At 49.0% G+C, this 21420-nt stretch overlaps 3 protein-coding genes across 4 annotated transcripts in view; 2 read left to right on the top strand and 1 right to left on the bottom strand.

Moving 5' to 3' along the window:
* The window catches only part of ints4 (integrator complex subunit 4), a 27670-nt gene extending 16872 nt beyond the window's left edge, over window positions 1-10798 (top strand). For both annotated transcript variants that reach the window (XM_089014464.1, XM_089014463.1), the window contains 19 exons: window positions 1707-1792; window positions 6180-6230; window positions 6324-6412; window positions 6501-6621; window positions 6725-6796; window positions 6890-7064; window positions 7432-7637; window positions 7706-7848; window positions 8020-8135; window positions 8233-8366; window positions 8443-8597; window positions 8694-8787; window positions 8855-8935; window positions 9007-9137; window positions 9237-9296; window positions 9368-9527; window positions 9666-9809; window positions 9904-10024; window positions 10602-10798. In XM_089014464.1, the coding sequence (XP_088870590.1) occupies window positions 1707-1792; window positions 6180-6230; window positions 6324-6412; window positions 6501-6621; window positions 6725-6796; window positions 6890-7064; window positions 7432-7637; window positions 7706-7848; window positions 8020-8135; window positions 8233-8366; window positions 8443-8597; window positions 8694-8787; window positions 8855-8935; window positions 9007-9137; window positions 9237-9296; window positions 9368-9527; window positions 9666-9809; window positions 9904-10024; window positions 10602-10783 (2321 nt within the window). In that variant the 3' untranslated portion in view covers window positions 10784-10798. The remainder of the gene's footprint in view (window positions 1-1706; window positions 1793-6179; window positions 6231-6323; window positions 6413-6500; window positions 6622-6724; window positions 6797-6889; window positions 7065-7431; window positions 7638-7705; window positions 7849-8019; window positions 8136-8232; window positions 8367-8442; window positions 8598-8693; window positions 8788-8854; window positions 8936-9006; window positions 9138-9236; window positions 9297-9367; window positions 9528-9665; window positions 9810-9903; window positions 10025-10601) is intronic.
* Window positions 1819-5333, top strand: LOC148887946 (uncharacterized). The gene is made up of 2 exons (XM_089014468.1): window positions 1819-1934; window positions 2036-5333. Exon 2 carries the CDS (start codon window positions 2703-2705, stop codon window positions 3447-3449), a length of 747 nt encoding a protein of 248 aa, XP_088870594.1. The 5' UTR covers window positions 1819-1934; window positions 2036-2702; the 3' UTR covers window positions 3450-5333.
* Window positions 10786-13774, bottom strand: LOC148887947 (uncharacterized). The gene is made up of 6 exons (XM_089014465.1): window positions 13659-13774; window positions 12215-12385; window positions 12052-12146; window positions 11648-11948; window positions 11537-11569; window positions 10786-11455 (listed from the first exon to the last, which is right to left on the bottom strand). Exons 2-6 carry the CDS (start codon window positions 12351-12353, stop codon window positions 10908-10910), a joined length of 1116 nt encoding a protein of 371 aa, XP_088870591.1. The 5' UTR covers window positions 12354-12385; window positions 13659-13774; the 3' UTR covers window positions 10786-10907.
* Between the last annotated feature and the right edge of the window lie 7646 nt (window positions 13775-21420).

Raw genomic sequence — 21420 nt, forward strand, 5'->3', positions numbered from 1 at the left:
TAAATATAATGAGTAGATCATTTTGACTTGGTCATTTCAAAAGTAGCTCCCTCGCTGAAAAAAGTGTGAGCACCCTTGCCCTAGCCAGATCAGACACTCGCACACCTCCTTCATATTTTGCTATTTCTTTCTTAAATGCAATAGTTGAACGCACTACTTTTCTTTTTTCACTTGTAGCAGGACTTACTTTCTTTGGAGGCATGATTAGGGGCTAAAACTCTTCGTACGCATATATTAAACACGAGAGCAAAACGCAGCACGTCCGCAAGCGACAACAGTTGGTCACGAAGAGAGCGATACACCCGTACGCCGCTCAGCATCCCACCCTCACGTACGCACTCACGCGTACCGGCGTTCGAAATCCAATTGTTGTTTGAACTACGAAGCAAGAATTTCTCGAATATTTTGTTCGGACTCTCATTTGTTCGAACTGTGAGTCGTTCGAAAACCGAGGTTCCACTGTATACAAAAATGGATTTCATCACATTCAACATTTTCAAAGTATGTTCTTGGTCTCTGTTGCTTTCTTTGCCATTTGAGGGATGACAACTCCGGAGGTGCAAAGTGGTTGGAAAGGAAGTCCCTTTGGGTGATGGGACCAGGTTTGCTTTTTCGATGCTTCGGTTTCATGACATTCAGGGACGTTTTGATCTTATCTGAAACAAAGTAACACAAAACAAGAACGGCGATTCCATGCCATAACCGTTTGAAATTGGTTTGAGTCATACACTTTCTATTTGTGGCTTAAACCGTTCACATAGTTTTGCTAGTCATTTGAAAACAATGTAATGATTTTGTGTTTTGCGGATGTGAGAAATGTTTTCTTCAATTCCCCCAAAAAAGTAAAAAAAAGAGCATTTATTGCAACTAATGACGTGGCCAGAAAATACACACGTGATGGGGCCAAAACTGAACTTACACCAATGTCTTACTCATGAAACTGGCTGTTGCTGGCTCGCAATCCGTCGTAGCGCAAAGCTTGTCTTTGAGCATCTGTGGCAGCTGACCTGTAACAGGAGCTTTGAAAGGCGCTTAAAATGAAATGTATTAATATAGTAAAGTCTCGTTATATCGATATTCAAGGGAGTCCGAAAAAATATCGATATAACCGGGACTATCGATATATCCGACCCTGTTTGCATGTAATTTTCTCCGTGCGTGCATAGAAATAGCATCGATATAACCGGGACTATCGATATATCCGATATCGATATAACGAGACTTTACTGTATTATTACTTTCCCTGTGGTTACTCTGGTCTGATGATCAGCTGTCACTCATTTGCTTGTCGCGTATTAATGCTATGATACCAACTAGTACAAAATCTAATCATTGAATAATAACAGCATAATATGATAACATTTGTCCACCTGTCTACTCTATCCCCCCCACCCCCTTCTCCTCACTGCTGCATGTGTCTAATTTTCCCCTCCCTCCTCTACCACGAATCTTGACGTGCGACTTTAACTGACGACTGAGGGGCGGGGAATAGAGGACAAAAAAAGTTGGCTCCCATTTCCGGCTACTTTTTAGGAAGCGGCTCTCTTGGTTCACTTCAGAGAACCGGCTTTAAGAACCGGCTCGTCCGCGGACGACACTTCACTAGTTTGCGCCAACAGGCACATGATTAGGAACACATGTGGGAGTGGGGGGGGGGATCTCAAGGATCACAACGTCCGGATTGACAAGACGCTTTGTTTGCTCAGGGGGCCATCGAGATGCGGTGAGCGACATCAGCGACTTCTTTGCAGATCAGGACCCTCGAGTACGCACGGCGGCCCTCAAAGCCATGGTTGGTAGCGCCCGCCTCTGGGGGGTGGGGACTCTTGATTTCAGGGATGAGAATATTCCCCCGATTACGTCTGTGTAAGCTCTCAGTCGTACAGGAGTGGTCCATCGATGAGAAGGTTTCTTCAGCCGTCTTCTGTACAAATGTGAAGGTTTCAGACGTTTCGCCTCCTATCCAAGAGGCTTCGTCAGCGAACTAAAGTCTGACTGGTCGTATCGGCCCTATTTATATATCCCTAATGTCCAGACATGGTGGCGCCGGACACAGCGATGATAGGTCCCTACTCTCAGGTTGGGGGGGCAGGGGACCCCTCCCTGTGACCCCACTGATTGTTCCTACATTCCTGACTAACGACTGGCCTATTACCCCCACTCCCACCGGTATCACCTCATCAGCATAACGAATGTTGCCTAACCTGTTTTGCCTAAGCAGGCTATTGTATGAACGATCCAAATTGAACCTCACCCCACCAGACCGGTTTAATGAAGGATTTTGTTGTTTTATAAGAATCGCTTCTTTTACCCCCCTTTCAAACCATCTATGTTCCTGTACCTGAGAGTAGGGACCTAAGACCCGGGCAATAAACAGCCCGGGTGGAGAGCCTGCAGGAATAATAAGGTGGCCAAAGGAAGAGATTCAGACCACGGATGTTAAGTCCTGAAAACTCCTCACCCTGCATGGAGGATTCCATCCTAAGTCCAGTACCCTGAGACTGTACACAGGCCGTAAGGAAGGAGGCCGGCGACTAGTGAGTGCGAGAGCCACTGTCCAGGATGAAACATCCAAGCTCAATGAATACATCACAGATAAGGCTCCAACAGATGATGTACTCAGAGAATGTCTCAGGCAATGGGGAACAGAGGATGAGGTGCTGGAAGGGGGACAATCATGGGAGGAAAAGCCCCTACATGGGATGTACCACCGAACCATAGCAGAAGTGGCTGATCTCAAGAAGTCCTATCAGTGGCTAGAGAGGGCTGGCCTAAAGGACAGCACAGAGGCACTCATCCTGACTACTCAAGAGCAGGCCTTGAACACCAGAGCCATAGAGGCACAGATATACCACACCAGGCAGGACCCAAGGTGTCGGTTGTGCAAAGAGGCACCTGAGACAATCCAACACATAACTGCAGGGTGTAAGATGCTGGCAGGGAAAGCCTACATGGAGCGCCATAACCAGGTGGCTGGCATAATCTACCGAAACATCTGTGCGGAGTATGGACTGGAAACCCCAAGGTCAAAATGGGAAACACCTCCCAAGGTGGTGGAGAATGACCGAGCAAAGATCCTGTGGGACTTCCAGATACGGACTGACAAGATGGTAATGGCCAGCCAACCAGATATCGTGATCATGGGTAAAGGGCAAAGGAAAGCCGTTGTCGTGGATGTAGTGGTCCTGGGTGGTGGAAACATCAGAAAGAAGAAACATGAGAAAATCGAGAAATACCAAGGGCTCAGAGAGGAGCTGGAGAGAGCCTGGAAGGTAAAGGTGACAGTCGTGCCTGTGGTGGTCGGAGCACTCGGGGCAGTGACCCCCAAACTCGACGAGTGGTTGCAACAGATCCCGGGAACAACATCGGATATCTCGGTCCAGAAATGCGCAGTGCTAGGAACAGCATGGATACTGTGCAGGACCCTCAAGCTTCCTGGCCTCTGGTAGAGGACCTGAGCTAAAAAATGGGGGACAGACACCACCCATGGTGGGTGAGACAAGGATTTTTAATTTTTTTTCTTATATACACAGTAAAGTCTTGTTATATCGATATTCTTGGGAGTCAGAAAAAATATCGATATATCCGTACTATTGATATATCCGATCCTGCACCGTACTGCATGAAGCGGGGGCAATCAATGGGGGATCTTTGATGTGGCATGGAATTTTGTACTGTAGTGATATGAAAAATAAACTTATGCATTAAATAAAAACATCATTTATTATTTTTATAACGAATTCTTGCAATCATGACTCTGAGTATCACTCGACATTGTTGACATTGTACACACGAGAGAAACCACGAACGCCAGCATGTACAAACATGAAAAACAGTGATTATTGCAAGCGATAAAGATAACTGAATACAACACTGTTAAATACATGTATGGAAAACGAAAACTGCAACCTTTACATTACTTGCGTTGATGAAGTATTCTGCTGCACGTCGAACTATTTTGCGATGGAGTTGCTTGTTGGATTGTCCCCCACAGCCACGATTGCCTTGTACGTTGTTCGGATATCACAATTCTTACGTTTCCCCATGGTTGAAATTGGTGATGAACAACTGTATACTGTATAAGAAGACTACAGTATTGTGACGTTCTCATTCTCTTTGATCCAGGTCCAAAGTCCTATTTTATCCTTACTTTTCAAAACACGTATTTTGCGGCACGTCGAATTCTTTTGCAATGGAGGATTTGATCTTTGTTGGAGTCTCCTCAACAGCCACGATTGCCTTGTTTCGTTCCGAGGTCGCAATTCTTTCATTTCGCCATGGTTGAAAAATTGTAGAAAATGGCGTCTGCTACACTGCGCAAGACACGGAAGCTGGTCACGTGACCAACGGCGTGACCGATACAGATTTATAATGGTGGGACTGTATAGAAACCCTGAAGCAAATATCAATTCATCTTAAGCTGCTTTTATATCGATATAAACATAGCAAAATGGCCGGCGGGAGATGAAAAAGGGCACCGTAGTAACTGGATTATCGTAATAACCATTTATCATACTAAACGGAACTAATTATACATATGGCATGTACAGTAATTTTCAAAATCATCACGCTTCAGCAGACAAAACAAACATTGTTGCAAAAAAGATTGCATTCATATACAGTGCAGTACAGTGTACATGTACATAACACTGCAACAGGGAAACTGCAACGCTTATATCTTATTATGCAATTTAAAAAAATCTTCAATCTTGCTCTGCTTCCCATTTTCACCTCTTTAACACCAACGATTCAATCTTGTTTAACATTTCTAAAAAACCTGATGCATTTTCTCTGGATTCTAAGTAAGATTGTACGTCCGTAACACCTTGCAACGCTTGTGTCTTTCTTGGTTCTTCATCCTCATTATTAGGGGACTCTTCTGGGGCATACTTGGCTTTAATTTCGTGTTGGATTCTCCTCAACAGCCACGATTGCCTTGTATTTCCTTCCGAGGTCACAATTCTTTCGTTTTGCTATGGTTGAAGACGGTAGCAATATGGCGTCTGCTCCACTGCGAGACACGTAACCAAGTCACGTGACCAACGGCGCGACCGATACAGATTTCGATAATGGTGGTACTGTGTAGAAACCCCGAAGCAAATATCGATTCACAATAAGTATCTTTTGTGTCAATATAAACATAGCAAAATGGCCGGAGATGAAAAAGAGCACAGTAGTAACCGGATTATCGTAAAAACCACGAATCTTACTGAACAGAACTAATTATACATAACCAGACTAGAAATGTGCACGGGAAATGAAAATAGTGTCGTAATAAGCAGTATTATCAACATAAACGATATCGATATAACGAGACTTTACTGTGTGTGTGTGTGTGTATATATATATATATATATATATATATATATATATATATATATATATATATATATATATATATATATATAACTGTTCAGTAAGATTCGTGGTTTTTACGATAATCCGGTTACTACTGTGCTCTTTTTCATCTCCGGCCATTTTGCTATGTTTATATTGACACAAAAGATACTTATTGTGTATCTCAAAAAAATATTCCCATAGGAAACCATTAAAATGGGAATAATCCGTTCCCGGGTTTAAATAAGCCTTAAAACTCCACACAACATAATTTATTCTATGTATACTAAATGTCATATTGTATTGTAATGAAAGAAATACACTGCATTGTATCATAAAGTGACTTTATTTACATTTGTGATGGTCATTTATGGCTTGATGGAATGGCGGTCAAAGGGAATTGCTGTTTGGAAAGAGAGGCGCATTACATGAGGACTGTAATTAAAGAAATGAACTGTGCTGTAAAATAAAGTTTTATTTACCTTTTTGATGGTCGTTGATGGCTTATGGAAGGAGAGTCACCTTCCTTAAGGACTGTTGGTAACTTAACCTCTGGTGCTGTTCGGTCATGTGCTTCCGCCGAAGATCACTCCGCCAGCCGTGGTGGGTGTGTATTATGAAAATAGTGGTTATTATAAGGTTTAATTTTCATAAATTTGACGTTTGTAAGACGAAAAGTTTGTAAGACAAGGTGTTTGTAAGTTGAGGTCTCACTGTATATATATATATATATATATATATATATATATATATATAAAACAGTATATATGCGTGTACCCCCCGCCTTTTTTTTTCATTAGTCATTCCCATCCCTGTGATTTGCGCCCATGCGTGTCTTTCAGCTGCAGCTGCACGAGCGGGGAACAAAGATCCAGCAGGCCATTTACGAGCAGGTGAGCCTGTCGTCCCCCCGCCTCCCCAGAAATCCAAAGCACGTCTCCCAACGGATGTTTTCCGAGTGATGACGTTGGTGCGCACCTGCGCAGGCGTGCCGACTGCTGGCGGACGACTACGAGCAGGTCCGCTCCGCTGCCATCCAAATGGTTTGGGTGCTGAGCGTCTTGTATCCCGAAAGGTCAGTGGGTGGGGTGGGACGTATCCGTCCCGAGGCGGCGTCCCTTTTGGATGCTCACCAATCCATTGCCCCGCCCCCTTCTGGTCAGCATCGTGCCCATCCCCTCGTCCAATGAGGAGATCCGCCTGGTGGACGACGCCTTCGGCAAGATCAGCCACATGGTCAGCGACGGCTCATGGATGGTGCGCGTGCAGGCCGCTAAGACGCTGGTGAGGCCCGTTTGCGGCGCGGGTGGACGCCGTTTCACATTGATTGGCCGTGAAAAAGGCCAAAAGCCCCTCCCCCTCCTGAGTTTTTGGTGTTGCTCGGCAGGGGTCCATGTTGCAGGTCAGTCCTCACTTCCTGGAGCAGACGCTGGACAAGAAGCTGATGTCCGACCTGCGGGTGAGCGGACGCTTGTACTTGAGAGCTGGTCGAGCGCCGGCCCCGCCCAAGCGGCTCTTTGACCTCCTTCCTTCCTCCGCGGCGCATTGCTAGCGGAAGCGCACGGCCCACGAGCGCGCCAAGGAGCTCTTTGCTTCCGGCGAGTTCTCTTCCGGCCGCAAGTGGGCCGACGACGCCCCCAAGGAGAAGGTGGACACCAACACGGTCAACCTGATCGCCTCGGGGGCCTGCGGAGCCTTCGTCCACGGCCTGGAGGACGAGATGTTCGGTAGGTGTCGCGGGGGGGTTTGGGGGAGGTCGGCCGACACCCCGCGGGACTCTTCCGGGTTGAGTGATTATTAGCTAACTCTTACCTAGCTAGCTTTCTATCTATTGGAGTTACTTCCGGGTTGACCGAACGCTGGTGCGTGTGGCTGCTGCTCACCCACAGAAACACTGATCCTGTTACTGTAAAGTGGCCTTGAGTGTTTTGAAAGGCGCTTATAAATGTATTTAAAATTATTACAGTAAAGTCTCGTTATATCGATATTCAAGGGAGTCGGAAAAAATGTCGATATATCCGATATCGATATAACGAGACTTTACTGTATTATTATTATTATTATTATTATTATTGCCTGCGTCGGCTGGCCCAGAAGTGCGCATCGCGGCGGTGGAGGCCCTCTGCCAGCTGGCCTGCTCGTCGGCCGGCTTTGCCGAAAAGTGCTTGGACTTCCTGGTGGACATGTTCAACGACGAGATCGAGGAGGTGCGGCTGCGCTCCATCCACGTGCTGCGACAGATCTCCACGCACATCACGCTCAGGGAGGACCAGCTGGACACGGTGCTGGCCGTGCTGGAGGTACGGCCAATGTCCGGCGCCGCCGAGACGCTTTGCGCCTTCACCCACGCGCCTGCGCGCGCCTTCAGGACTCGTCTCGTGACATCCGGGAGGCCTTGCACGAGCTGCTTTGCTACACCAACGTGTCCACCAAGGAATGCATCCAGCTGGCCCTGCTGGAGCTGCTCAGGAACCTCAACAAGTATCCCGCCGACCGCAACTCGGTGTGGAAGTGAGACCCTCGCGCACCTCGCACGCCACTTCACTGGCTCACCCCCCCGCGCCCTCGATGGTGTCCGCTAGCCCACATCTGTTAGCGGCGGATGTGGGCCGGTTTGGATGAAGGCGGCAAAAGGTTCAAAGTTGATTTTTTTTTTCTTCCTTTCTTGGTTTCTCTCGGCAGGTGTCTCAAGTTTTTGGGTTCTCGCCACCCGATGCTGGTGTTGCCGCTGGTCCCAGAGCTTCTTAGCACGCACCCGTACTTTGACACGCCAGAACCCGACATGGACGACCCGGCCTGTATCCTCCTTCATCTGGTCATCGGTGCCGGCAGCGTTTGTTTGTTTGGCGACGTTTGGTTTGCTGCCGGCGGCGTTGTTCTTGACGGCGACGGCAGACATCGCCGTTCTGGTCTTGGTGTTCAACGCGGCCAAGTCGTGTCCCACCATGCCGGCGCTGTTCTCGGACCACACCTTCCGACACTACGCCTACCTGAGGGACAGCCTGTCGCACCTGGTCCCGCCTCTGCCGGTCAGAACCGCACGCACGCACGCTTGACCGTTGGACGGGTTCGTACGGAAAGACAATCCTTTTTTCCCCGTTTCAGCTGGCGGGCAGGAAGCAGGTCCACACTTTGGACTCGTCTGACAGTCAAGGCGTGGAGTCGGCCCGGCTCTTCCTGCAGCAAGGTCTGGACCGCGTCAGCACCATCCAGAACCTGCAAGCGCCTGGAGCTCAGGACCTGCTCGTCTTCACCATCCGGTACCGACACGCCAAACCCACATGGGGATTTTATTTTGTCCGTCCAAAGTAGCTTCGGGTGGTCTGACGTGGCCATTGTGTGGGTGCGTTTGCCAGCGACTTGGAGAGACTGGGCCAGCTGCAGACGGAACTCGCCGGCGCCGCCGACTTCTGCGCCACGTACCTGCGCTGCCAGCTTCTCCTCCTCAAGGTGCCCCCCACTCCTCGGCTTGGGTCGGTCTGGGGAAAATAAAAAACCTCATTTGCGCTTCCTTCAGGCTCTGCACGAGAAGCGCTGGAAGACACCCGTGCCGCTGTGCCCTGAGCGCAGAGGCACGGCGTTGGCGGCCGCCCGGCAGGTTGGCAGCGTTTCCACGCCACCTTTCCCCACGCCCGCCTCGCTCAAGTCCGCCGGCGGACTGTGTTGCAGGTGGTGGAGGAGACCTACAAGCTGGAGTTCCTGTACGGCGGCCTGGAGAGCGTCCAGGTGGCCGTCATCCATCACGTGCGGCTGCAGGCCAAAGCGCTGCAGCTCCTTCTCAGCGCGCGCACCGCACACGGGTGGGTTTTTGCAACTTTTTGGGTTTTCTGTGGGGTGTGGCCATTTTTTTCCCACTGCCGTGCCGGTTGAGCGCCGCTCTTTGTCTTTGTGGTGCGCAGGCAGGATGTTGTCGTCGGCGCCTGCGAAAAGTTCCTGCAGGAGCTGGATCGCTTCCACAGGTGCGTCTGGCGCTACGCCGTCCACCGTCGCTCAGGGCGCCAAAGCGTGATTCCCCACCCCGCCCCCTCAGGCTGTTTGCGGCCGAGCTCCCGCTCCTCCAGGATGCCTTCGCCGGCCAGCTAGCGGAGGCGGCGGCGCGGTCGGCGTCCCGCCAGCCGTCCGAGATGCTTCAAATGGTGGAGACGTCGCTGAGGCGCGGCGCCCCGCTGCAGCTGGTCCTTCCGCCTCAGGTGCCGCCGTTCGCCAGCCTCGCCGTCGGCCATCGGCCTCTTTTCAAACCAACGCCGGCGATTAGCGTTACTTGAGCTCGGCACAGACAATTTGGGGGAGGAAGTGGAAGGCCGCTGACGGCCCGCGTTCGCCCGCAGATCCACCGAGCCACGGCCACCATCATCGAGCCCACGGGGGAGTCGGACAACCCGCTCAAGTTCACGTCGGGCCTGGTGGTGGCGCTGGACGTGGACGCCACCCTGGAGCACGTCCGCGACCCCCACAACTCCGTCAAGGTGGAGGTAAGAACTCCAAAAGGCCTCTCTTCATTTCCGACATTCCCGATTTGTGGCCCAATGCGGGAGGCCCAACACGGTTTTCCACCACCCCCACCAGGTTGCCTATCCCGACGGGCAGAGTCACGTGATCCACCCCAAGCCGGGAGACTTCCGCAAGCCGGGACCGCAGCGGCACAGGCTCATCACGCAGGTCTACTTGTCGCACGGCGCCTGGACGGGTGAGACGCCAGCCGGCAGCAAAAAAACTAATGCGGAAAATGCTTTAACCGAAGACTGGGGGCATGGAATAGAGGACAAAAACAAGTCGGCTGACATTTTGTTGTTTGGAGAACGGCCTCACTCTCTCTCTGTCTATCTAGTTAATAATTTGCAGCTCTGTTTCTGTAACACCCCCCCTCACTGCTGCGTTCTTGACCTATCACGTGGCTTTAACTGAAGACTGGGGCGGGGAGTAGGGGACAAAAACAAGTCTGCTGCCACTTCCTTGTTAAAATGGGCTCGTTCGCAAACGACACATGACTCATTGTGGCGGTCCGTGTGTATCCCAAAAAATAGTTCGTATGCCAAGGTTAAATGTTCATAAATGTAACGTTCGTAAACCGAAAAGTTCGTAAGTCAAGGGGTTCGTAAACCGAGGTATTACTGTACTTCCGGGATGAACGCTGGCTCACCCATAGAAAAACTAATCCAGTGACTGTAAAGTGACCTTGAGCGTTTTGAAAGGCACTTATAAACTTATAAATCAAATGTATTGTTGTTATGAAATGGTGTGACCCTCCCCCTCCTCTGTCTCAGAGCCTTGTCAGGTGGAGGTGCGCCTCCTGCTGGCATACAGCTCCTCCTGCGACCCCAAGCCGGCGGCGGCGTGGAGCGACAGCCTGGACGGCCTCCCACCAGCCGAGGGCGCCGTGGAGGGAACCATCGCCTTCAGCGACCCCGTCAAAGTCTTCATCATGCCCAAGCCCGCCAGGCGCTAATGCTAACGCTCAAGATCATGTTTATTTGTATTTGTTTTTTTTTGGGGGGGGAGGGGCAAATACATATTTCATATTGGTGTACAGAAGCGTTGCCGAGTAGTTGTTTTTTTTGGGGGGGGTGGGCTCATGTGGCGCGAGCCGAGGGGTTGGCGTCCATCTTGTCAGGCCTGAGGGCTGTCCCCTGCGCCTTGGCGTCCCTCAGCACGGCCAGCGCGGCCCCCGAGAAGGTCTTGAGCACCCCCAGCGTCTCGCGCTGCAGCGCCAGCGACTCGCCCACAAACTCCTGCTGGCTCTCCACCAGCAGCTGCAGCGACTGCGCCAGCGTCTCCAGCGAGCGCGACGCCGACGCCAGCAGCTGCCGGCTAGCGCGCTGCTGCTGCACGCTGTGGCACGCTAGCTGCGCCAGGCCCGGGGGTGCCGCCCGTCCGGCCGGCAGCCGGTCCGCGACGGCTGCCGAGGGACAGGAAGGCACCGCCGGCCGCCAGAGGTCATTGGTGGTGATGCGCGGGGGCGAAGTGGCTAGCGAAGCGGCCGGTGAATCGCCATCGCCCTCCTTGGAGGCGGAGCCTTCTCCACCAGCGGTGCCGCGGCATTGTCGCGAGTACGTGTGGACCAGCTTGGGCACGGCAAAGGACGCCCGGGCCGAGTGGTCGTCGCGCTCCATCAAAGCTTCTGTCAAACACCAACGAGGGCGAGCGGGTGAGTGGCGGCTGACCCCTGACCCTCCCAGAACCAGCCCGAAACGGCTCTCACCCGCGTCGTCGTCCGACGAGTGGAAGGGGTCTCCTGCAAAAAGGCACAAAAACCCCCGTGTGGGCGGGGCGCTCGCGGCATCCTGAGCGGGTGACGAGGTGCGGGGCTTACCGCTCAGCTCCTTGTCGGGCGACGAGAGGGGCGAAAAGTCCAGCGAAATCCCCCCCAGAAGCGAGAGCGAGCTGTTGGCGGGCTTCTCGTCGCCCGCCGCCGTCGCGTCCTGGTCGTCGTCGTCGTCGTCGCTGAGGACGTCTCCACGACTCAACAGGATGCCGTGGACCATCTTCTCCACTGAGTCCAAAGACTTGTTCTTGCGCCTGCCTGCCGCGCTGTCGGGGGTGGCGCGCAGTTGCGCCAGCCGCCGCTTGCCGTCGCATTTCAGGTCAGCCCACTTCTTCATGATTTGCCGCACCTGAGACGCAAAAGTTTGGAAGACCTCGCACGGCGGCCTCGCACGGCGGCCTCGCACGGCGGCCTCGCACGGCGGCCTCGCACGGCGGCCTCGCACGGCTCACCTCTCGGTGGTTCTGTCCCAGACGGTTGATCTGATCTGTGATCTGGGCCCACTTTAGTTTCTTGGCCTCCGACGACACGCCGTGATTGAACTTCCCTGAAGGACAATGGCGGGCGGGCTCATTAGGACCCCTCTGGCATATGACTGCCGCCCATGGTACTCACGGAGGAGGATGTGTCTGTTCCTGCGGACTTGGCGCAGCAGCATGGTGATCTCGGCGAAGGAGAACCTGGGCCGGTTCCCGAGGCCCTTGGCGCTGTCCGCCTTCAAGTCCTCGTCCTCGTCCTGCCAGAAGGTCGCCATGGCCGGTGGGGGCCCGTCGGGTCTTCCCGATCCTGAAGTGGCGGCGGGACAAAAGTGCTTCCAAAGTCAAAACGCAACGAGGGCAGCATCAGGGAAAAGGCCGTTTCCAGCACCAATTTGGGAGGACTCCAAAATAACATTCAAGCTTTAAAATTTGATTGCAGTAGAAAAACTTGTCCTGTGACTGTCAAGTCACCTTGAGAGTTTTGGAAGGCTCTTAGAAATCAAATGGATTCTTCTTCTTATTATTATCATTTGCCAGCTATTTGATATCTAGTAGCTATCTGTCTGGCTATCAATTAGCTATCTCGCTGTCTGGCTATCAATTAGCTGTCTGGCTATCTAGCTAGGTATCTTTCTGTCAATTTGAGTTACTTCCGGGTTGAGTGAACGGTGGCGTGTGGCTGCCGCTGCTCACCCGCAGGGAAAATATCCTGTGACTGTAAAGTGTCCTTGAGAGTTTTGAAAGGCGCTTAGAAATGAAATGTATTATTATTGTTAATAAAGTTATTTTTTAGTTTGAGTAGTTAGTTTATTGTATCCTCATTTTGTGAAATGCTGTAATATTGATCAGATCTGGCAACCCAGCCACAACGCCACATCACGTGGTTTGACAGCGATCAAAGCCAGTGTGTGTGAGTGACTACTTGTACAAAGATGAGAGCAGCGGCTGCTCTCTGTGCTCATGCAAATAAATAAACAAACATCCTACTTGTACGACCTAAACAAGAAGGACCATCTCACGTCTTTATTCTCCGAAATGCATTGCGAAAGCGCTGACAATCTCAACAATGATTATTATTATTGTTGTTAAAAAAACAACCCTCCTTTTGGACCTTCGAATAAGATTTTCATCGAATAGAAAGGCCATGAAAAGCGAATCGATTTGGAACCAATTCATTGAAATGCCTCCACACGGCCCCGGCAGAGCAAAGCTCTATCCGGTCACGTGCTTGGTCTCGACCAATCGTCGGCGTCCCTGCCGAGCTTTTGTAGCCTCGCAGCCTGAAGTCAAACAAACATCAACAAGTTTTGGGGGGCGCCCACGTTGCCACGGAGACGTCAACATTTCACGACCGAACGAACGTCGACGCGTCACCATGGCGACGACGAATTTCCCCGAGTCACGTCCCGGGCGAGCCCAAAGACGGCCGCCGTGTGAGCGAGCCACGGGCTAGCACGCTAGCCGCCGACTCAATGAGCCCTATTGCGAGGGGGTCCTCCCTCGAGTGTCCACGAGTAGTGCCCGTTCGTTCGCCTTAGTTAGAAAATTCACCAAAGGGTGAATGAAAACGTCACGTTTACCGGCAAAATGGCGACGTCCGCGGCCCAGCTCGAAATTTCGCCGTGTGGTGGAAGGAGGCGGCCACGGCGCATGCGCAGCAGCAAGCGCTCCCGAAGCGTCGCCGCTGCTGCGCGAGCGCGCGCACGCAAACGCGGGAGCGAGCCCCCTTCGAAACCCAGAACGTTTGAGGGGAGCAAACGACCCTCCGTGCTCCGCTTCCGGTCCCGCCAGCAAGCCAAAAGTTCGCCGAGACGGGGTACTTCGGTCATTCACATTTTTTTTCATTGGCGCAGGGATTTATTTCATTTAATTCCAGGTTGTCAAAGAGGACATGAAGGTAGTGGGTGTGAGAGAAGAGGATGCGCAAAACCGGGTTAGAAGGAGGACATTGATTCGCTGAGGCGACCCCTGAAGGGAAAAGCTGAAAGGAAAAGAAGGAGAAGATTCCGGACTTTCGACCAAACTTCAGTCACCGCGGTCGACCTGAATGTCATCGCCGTCACCGAATGGCATCTTAACGTTTGTCTTCTCCCCCACCACCTCGAGACTTTCATTGTTTTCTCCCGAGGCGCACTTAGTTGCGCTAACAAAATCACCCACACACTCGCACACCCCCACAACAACCACACAGTCCGTTGCTATATTCATCATGAACAAGTAAGGCGTTCTCTCCCGCTCATAAAAAGCATTACACTCGTCCGCAGGCAACATCGCCGTGCAAACAACCTCAACATGACTTTGCCACTCACACCATCAAACACACTCAACCCTCCCACTCAAAGACATGTTTGCAACTCTCTGTGGTAATAAACAAAACAAATATCAAAATAAGTTGCCACCTCGTTGTCAAAATAAAACATTTTACATCTTGGCAACATTCTGTCAACCTCCAAATATTCACATTACTCTCCAAACAAATATCCCCTGAACTTTTCAAGCTTAGCTTCTGTCACTGCTTTGGTTAGAACATGAGCCTCCATAGCTGCTGCAGGACAATATTCTATTGCTATTTTCCCTTCTGTGTGCGCAGACCGTACACAATGATATTTAATATCTCCGCGTTTCCCTCTCTGCCTACACACTGGGTTCTTGGACAAAGCTATTGCCCCCTGATTGTCCTCATATAGCTTGACTGGTACGTGACGGTTACCGCTATCCATTAGTGATCAGTAGATGAGGCATCCCGTATGGTTTCGACACAGTGACACAATGTATTGACCCTGTGTTGACACTGTGTTGCTGAATACTGACACCTGGTGGACTTGCAGGAAACCTTTGACATCGCACACTGATCCGTCAAACCAATGTTATCCAATTCGATTGATTAGGTATTTGCATTCACATTATTTTTACGCATACGTAATTTCATCAGAAAAATCATTGATATTCGTGACGCAGTTGATAAATTAGGTGAACATCTGTCTGAATGCCGAAGTAAAAGTGTTGTGAATGACAATGGACTCATTGTAATTAAATATTTTTATTCAAAACATTTTGTTTCTCCAGAGTTTTGTTATTCAGTCTATTTCTTTTTTTTTTTTTTTTTTTGAGGCAATTTCCACCGCCTTTGAGAAGATGCTCTTACAAGGCACTGAAGAGGCCGGTGTGCACAACACCTGTGTGGCCAATATAAATAGGTGACGGAACCGATGAAAAGGTTTCTTCAGCCGTCATCTGTACTTCTTTGAAGGTGTCGGACGTTTCGCTTCTTATCCAAGAAACTTTGTCAGCAAACTAAAGTGTCACTGGTAGTTTAGGCCCTATTTATATATATCCCTTGATAGAGTGTTTATATACACATCCGTAAACATCATGTTTAGTACATACTATGTTATTTGCATGTTTAGTTTAGTCTATATGGATATATGTAGCTTATTAGTTAACTAGTTGCGTATGCAGAGTGTAACAAGTATCAACTTTCAGTCTAATGTTCTCCCAACACTTGTCCGTAGCTGATAGGCTCAGTCGAGACAATGTCATCAACTGCTGTGTGTTTAAACTAGTTTGAGGAGGCGGGCTTTGCTGCCTTGGCTTCCCGCTCCGACGAGACATGTTCTTTCTTTTGTTCGACTAGAATAAAGTAGTCTTTTCTGTTCACCATCTATTGTCCCCGCTGGTATTTCATCATAAAACTCCGTTGAACTCCGAACCAGAAGAGAAACAGGAATTAGATTCCAACATAAATTGGTGCCGGTCACCCGAGCCAAAAAGTCGGTTCCGGAGATGTTGGGTTTTTGGCTCCCGGGTTTTTGGTGGCGTCTGTTTGTGGGTGCCCGCAAGAGACGAGGGGGTCGTTCCTTCTTGGTGATGCCTGCTTGTTGACTGAAATCGAGAGCCGACTGGTTGCCATTCGGCGTGGTGGATCTCCTCTTCATCCTGGTCTGACTACACGGCTGAGTTCGACGGGTTTTTTCAAGGTGGGTGACGCGCCATCACGCAGCCAATTTGTTTGAATGTATTGTGGGATCCTTGATGGCCAGAAGGTATTCTATTCACAATTAATCCACGTATCGACGGTTTGTAATCAGACTACAATTGATCAGGTTGGATCATCGTAGTCTGAACTGATGCGTAAGACGTACTTTACGCGTGACTAGCGACGCCTCTACGGATCGCTACGTCTGATGCTGCGCCCCGGCGGAAGTCATGTAAGTCCAGAAGAATTCTAATAATAATATTCACAAGAGGTGGACTCCTGGAATTCACTGTGCGCAAGGACTGGAGAAGAAATTGGAAAATTGAAAGATTTTTTAATTTTGATCCAGGGGAATATGTGTTTAAATGCAGCTGCAATTGATCGTGGATTCTCTGTGATATTAATACATTCATTTTGGTTGATCTGTGCTGGAATGGTGAACTGCAAAAGTTTCTTTGTGTGAGGGAAAGATGTTGAACAAAGGGGGGTGGAGGCGAGGAGCCATTTGAGCCGTTAGTGAGAGTGTGTGCGCGTGTGTGTATGTGAGCGCGTCTCGGGGTTGGAGACGTTGTGACACAGCGGGACTCTTTGTGTTTGAGCTAACAGAAGAAATTGTTAGTGAACTGTGGTGAATTGAATTGATGGGTGCAATCTTTTTCTAAGAAAACCCCAATCCACCAGGATGCGAAATTCATAAAAAAGTGGGGAAGATGAAAACATTTTCAGAGGACGCTTTGAAGGTGTTTTCAGACACCCCAGATACAGGTGTCTCTAGGTTGTCAGATACAGATTCAGGGGAATCTGCTGAAGAAGATTCCGTATATGTTAACCAATTAAAGCAATTTAAGCAAACTGAAAAAAATGAAAAAAGCTATGTCTTCAAAGATGGCCCCTGATAAAGAAACGTCGCAGAGCGCCGATGCGTATGTGGAACTGTTGCGGCTTGGAATTGAAGCAGATTTATGTGGAACAGGTGATGTGAGACAATCTCTTTTCGTCAATGGATGCTACAGCTGCGTATTTGCTTTCAACATTTAGCTTGTAGTCGACGTGCACATTCCACAATGATGTCCCTGATCCAATGGTGGAAAGACGCTTTGATCCTCTCCTCTTTCATCTAGAACTGCTTCATGTCATCACAAAGAGGGTACAGCAAGTCCTGAAGAATGAATGTCTCTCTGTGTCTTTGTTTTGTCATATTGTCTCTATGCTGTCATATTTTTTGTTATTTAGTTTTTTTTGTTCTTTTGACTTAAAGACAGCGCCGCGAGAGTGGCTGCCTTTCCAGCAGCTCATGTATTTTGTTTTTCTACTTTCATTCCTTTCATCACTTTGCTGCTGTGAAATGTAAATTTCTCCACTGTGAGACTAATAAAGGCATATCCAATCCAATCCAATCCAATCCAATCCAATCCAATCCAAACTCCTCCCTTAAAAGGACAAAGCAGCACATGGTCTTAAAATCGCCATTACTCGGACAGACATAGAATTAACCACTGCAGGAGGGGGGCGAGCTGTGGGTTGGGGAATTTGACCTTGGGGGTCAGAGGTCGGGGGGGGGGATCTGTGCGCGGGGTCCTCCACCACTTCCTCTAACGGCTGCCCTCTCTGTCCCCCACCCTTCCTCTCACCCCTTCTTGCTGCTTATAGAAGACCAGATGTGTTTTCAGGAAAAGAACAGACTGGAGCACACACATCCCCTACTGGGGGGACTCAGTCGTTACACCATTTTTTTTCACAAGAAATGTCTTCATGTATTGCTGACTTAAAAAAATCCTGTGACTTCTCAAATTCTTTTGTACATTGATGACATCTTGTCTCAACGATTGAAGACGAAAACAAGACTGTATCAATCGCTTTGTTCCAACATCTAGAAAGTACGGGTAACAAAGCTTCTTTGACTATGTTACAGTTTTGCCAAAAATAAGTTGAACTTCTAGAAAAAAAGAAAAAAAAGATGATGACATTTCTACGACCTGATTTGAAAGACGGTGACGATTTTTACAGACAGCCAATATTAGCCTTCAAAGAAATCCGATGCATTATCCGTTCCGAAAGCATTATGCAAACATATTATTCCAGAACATGGCCTGAATGTCTGTTTTTGGTTATATTATATATGAGAATAACGCCTTCTAATAACGGCTTAACGCCTTTTGAGATCTTGCATGGCAGACCTTTTATCCTCCCATTATGGGAAGGTGTACCCTGGCAAAATAATGAGTCAGATCCAAGTGCTTTGTTGGCAAAATTGTTGTGTGAAATGTTTACAACAAAAGAGTAGTACATTCCACATGTGTACTGCAGCAGTCCTCTTTGTTCCCTCCACAGGAACAGAGGCTGCTGCGCCCCGGAGGCGAGGTGCTGATCAAGGCAATCAGGAGGAAGACCTGGTCTGCACCAAAGTGGGAGGGGCCATTCACCATGCTGATCACAATGCCAACTGCTGTCAAGTTTGCCGAAAGAGCCACCTGGGTGCATCAAAGCCATTGCAAGATCGTTCACCAACTAGATCCTGAGCAGGTGGGAGACACACGGAGCCAAACTACTCACTAGCTATGGGTTTGGTCCACATCATCTTGCTGGACGGACTCGTGGGGGCAATCCAGATGACACACATAGAGCCCCCCATTCCATCAGCCTGCGAAATTCCACTATTATATCCAACGATGTCAGATAAGTGTCCAAACATGGCACATCCTGTAGCCTGCTTTCCACTAGAGCAGGGGTGGCCAACCAGTCAGAGACTAAGAGCCACATTTTTTACTATGTTACTGCAAAGAGCCACATCAAGATGGTGGTAATAATAATAATAATAATACATTTAATTTACAAGCGCCTTTCTGAACACTCAAGGACACTTTACAACAAAGACAGCACACAAACAGTAAAATCATGCATAAAACAATAATTGATAAAACAGCATAATAAATTAGACCATGTAAGCAAGTTTAAACAGGTGGGTTTTCAGGTGAGATTTGAAAGTAGGAAGGGAGTCAATGTTACGGATGTTGGGTGGAAGTGAGTTCCAGAGTTTAGGAGCGGAGCGGCTGAAAGCTCTGCACCCCATCGTTGTGAGACAGGCAGAGGGCGTGTAGAGGTGGAGGGAGGAAGAGGATCTGAGGGCCCGAGAAGGAACGGAGATTTGAATTAGGTCAGACAGATAGGGGGGGCAAGGTTATGGATGGCTTTAAATGTAAACAGAAGTATCTTGAATTCAATACGGAGTTTAACAGGGAGCCAGTGGAGCTGTTGGAGGACAGGGGTGATGTGGTGAAATGAGGGGGTTTTTGTGATAATCCGGGCTGAGGAATTTTGGACTAGTTGGAGTTTATGGAGACATTTTTGATTGACTCCGAAAAGAAGTGAATTACAATAATCGATACGGGAGGTGACGAGACTGTGGACGAGGATAGCAGTGGTGTGAGGGGTGAGAGAGGGACGGAGACGATTGATATTGCGGAGGTGAAAATATGCAGACCGGGTTATGTTATTTATGTGGGAGTGAAAAGATAGTATGCTATCAAGGATGACACCCAGGCTCTTAACCTGAAGGGCGGGGGACACGGTAGAATTGTCAATGGTGAGAGAGAAACTGTTAGCTTTGTGAAGGGTGGATTTTGTACCGACAAGGAGAAGTTCAGTTTTTTCGCTGTTTAGTTTGAGAAAGTTATGAGAAAACCAGGATTTGATTTCTGAGAGGCAAAGTGTAAGGGATGCAGGTGGAAGAGAGGCGTTGGGTTTACTGGAGAGGTAGAGCTGGGTGTCATCCGCGAAGCAGTGAAAATGAATTCCAAATTTGCGGAAGATATCACCAAGGGGAAGAAGGTATATAATAAAGGGGCCCCAGGTGAACACGCAGCGGATCCCCTCTCTCTCCCGTCAAATTGGCGTTTTTGTGTTTATTGTTTGTTAAAGTCATTATAAGTGCCTTGCACGCTGGGTCCGATTGCACAGTAATTTCATGACATTCTCTGCCCTGACAACAAATGTTATTGCTGATTATTGGACAAGAATGTCTGAACTCTGAGGAGAGGGGGTGAATGATGTCATGATGCCAAAAGAAATGTTAAATGTGTTTTCTGTATTTTGGATGGGAGAAATGTGTGCATTTCTCCCCATCCAGAACAGTAGAGTTGGGCGACCACTAATTGACTCTGAGAAGGTGATTGCAACCACCTGGGAATGGCCAATTGCCGCTGGGACCTGATTGGCCGGAAGCTCAGGTGAAGCACCTTTAAAGCCAGCCTGAGCCAGTCACTTCGAGGAGGAAGAAGAGGGACAAAGGACAACCTAGAGAGCAGTGTTACCTGGGGTCTGCCGAAAACTGATATCAACTTCAAATAAAGAATACTCACAATACCCTTCCTGCATCTGGCTGAGTGAACTTTTATCAACTTTCCACCTGCTTGCTGTCTCACCGCACGACAGCATATGAGCATATTCATCAATAACGCTGACTTTGATAAACATGGGCACACATGAAGACTCCATCGCCCCATCCCTCACACACACAGACCTCTGCTCAGACAGATTTATTATAAGTATCACCTTTTAAATACAAAATCAGCAAATATATTGGAAATTGACTACAAGAGTACTAAAACCACAGGCAACAAAGAACACTGTCTTTCCACACACAAACTCAGTAAAACCAAGTCCACAAACAAAAAGACTGCGAGACTATTAAAGGCAAATCCAATCCAATCCAATCCAAAAAATGTAATAATTGACAATAGTTTGCATGTTGCTTAGTGGGACTTCTGGCATTCTTTGTCTTGAACAATCCTCATTAAATCTGGCTTGCATTCTGTTGTTGTCACTCGAAGCAATTCTTTTACATGAGTGTCAGTCAGAACCGATCGATGCTTTGATTTCACATGTTTCAGGGTAGAAAACACAGACTTGCAGACGTATGCTGACCCAAACATTGACAGTATTTTAAGCGCAGCCGGTTTGACATTGGGGTATTTTTCCATTGGCACGTGTTTCCAGAACTCAATGGTCCCTTCCCTTAAAGCAGATTTCAATTGATCTTCCTCACAAAGATCGATCATTTCTAACTCAGCCACAGCTTCATCTGTGACAGCGGGGCTTTCAAACAGTCCGTCTCCGCATTAAACGGGTTGACAAGGAACGTAGACCACGGAATCGGGTCACAAAGTTTTCATGCAAGTTTTCAACCAGTGTTGCATATCTGGCTCTGTGCTTATTCAGGGCGGCGCTGATGACTTGCCCGCTGGCTTTTAGCAGAGTGGAAAAATGTCTGGAACTCTGGGAATAGACTTGCCCTGCATGGTAAGGTTCAGTTTGTCCAAGTGACACAGCATGTCGACCAAAAAAGCCAGATCCATCATCCACTCGTG

Source organism: Hippocampus bargibanti, linkage group LG14, assembly GCF_051943395.1.
Source record: "Hippocampus bargibanti isolate YZ-2025 linkage group LG14, ASM5194339v1, whole genome shotgun sequence".
Classification (NCBI taxonomy): Eukaryota; Metazoa; Chordata; class Actinopteri; order Syngnathiformes; family Syngnathidae; genus Hippocampus; species Hippocampus bargibanti.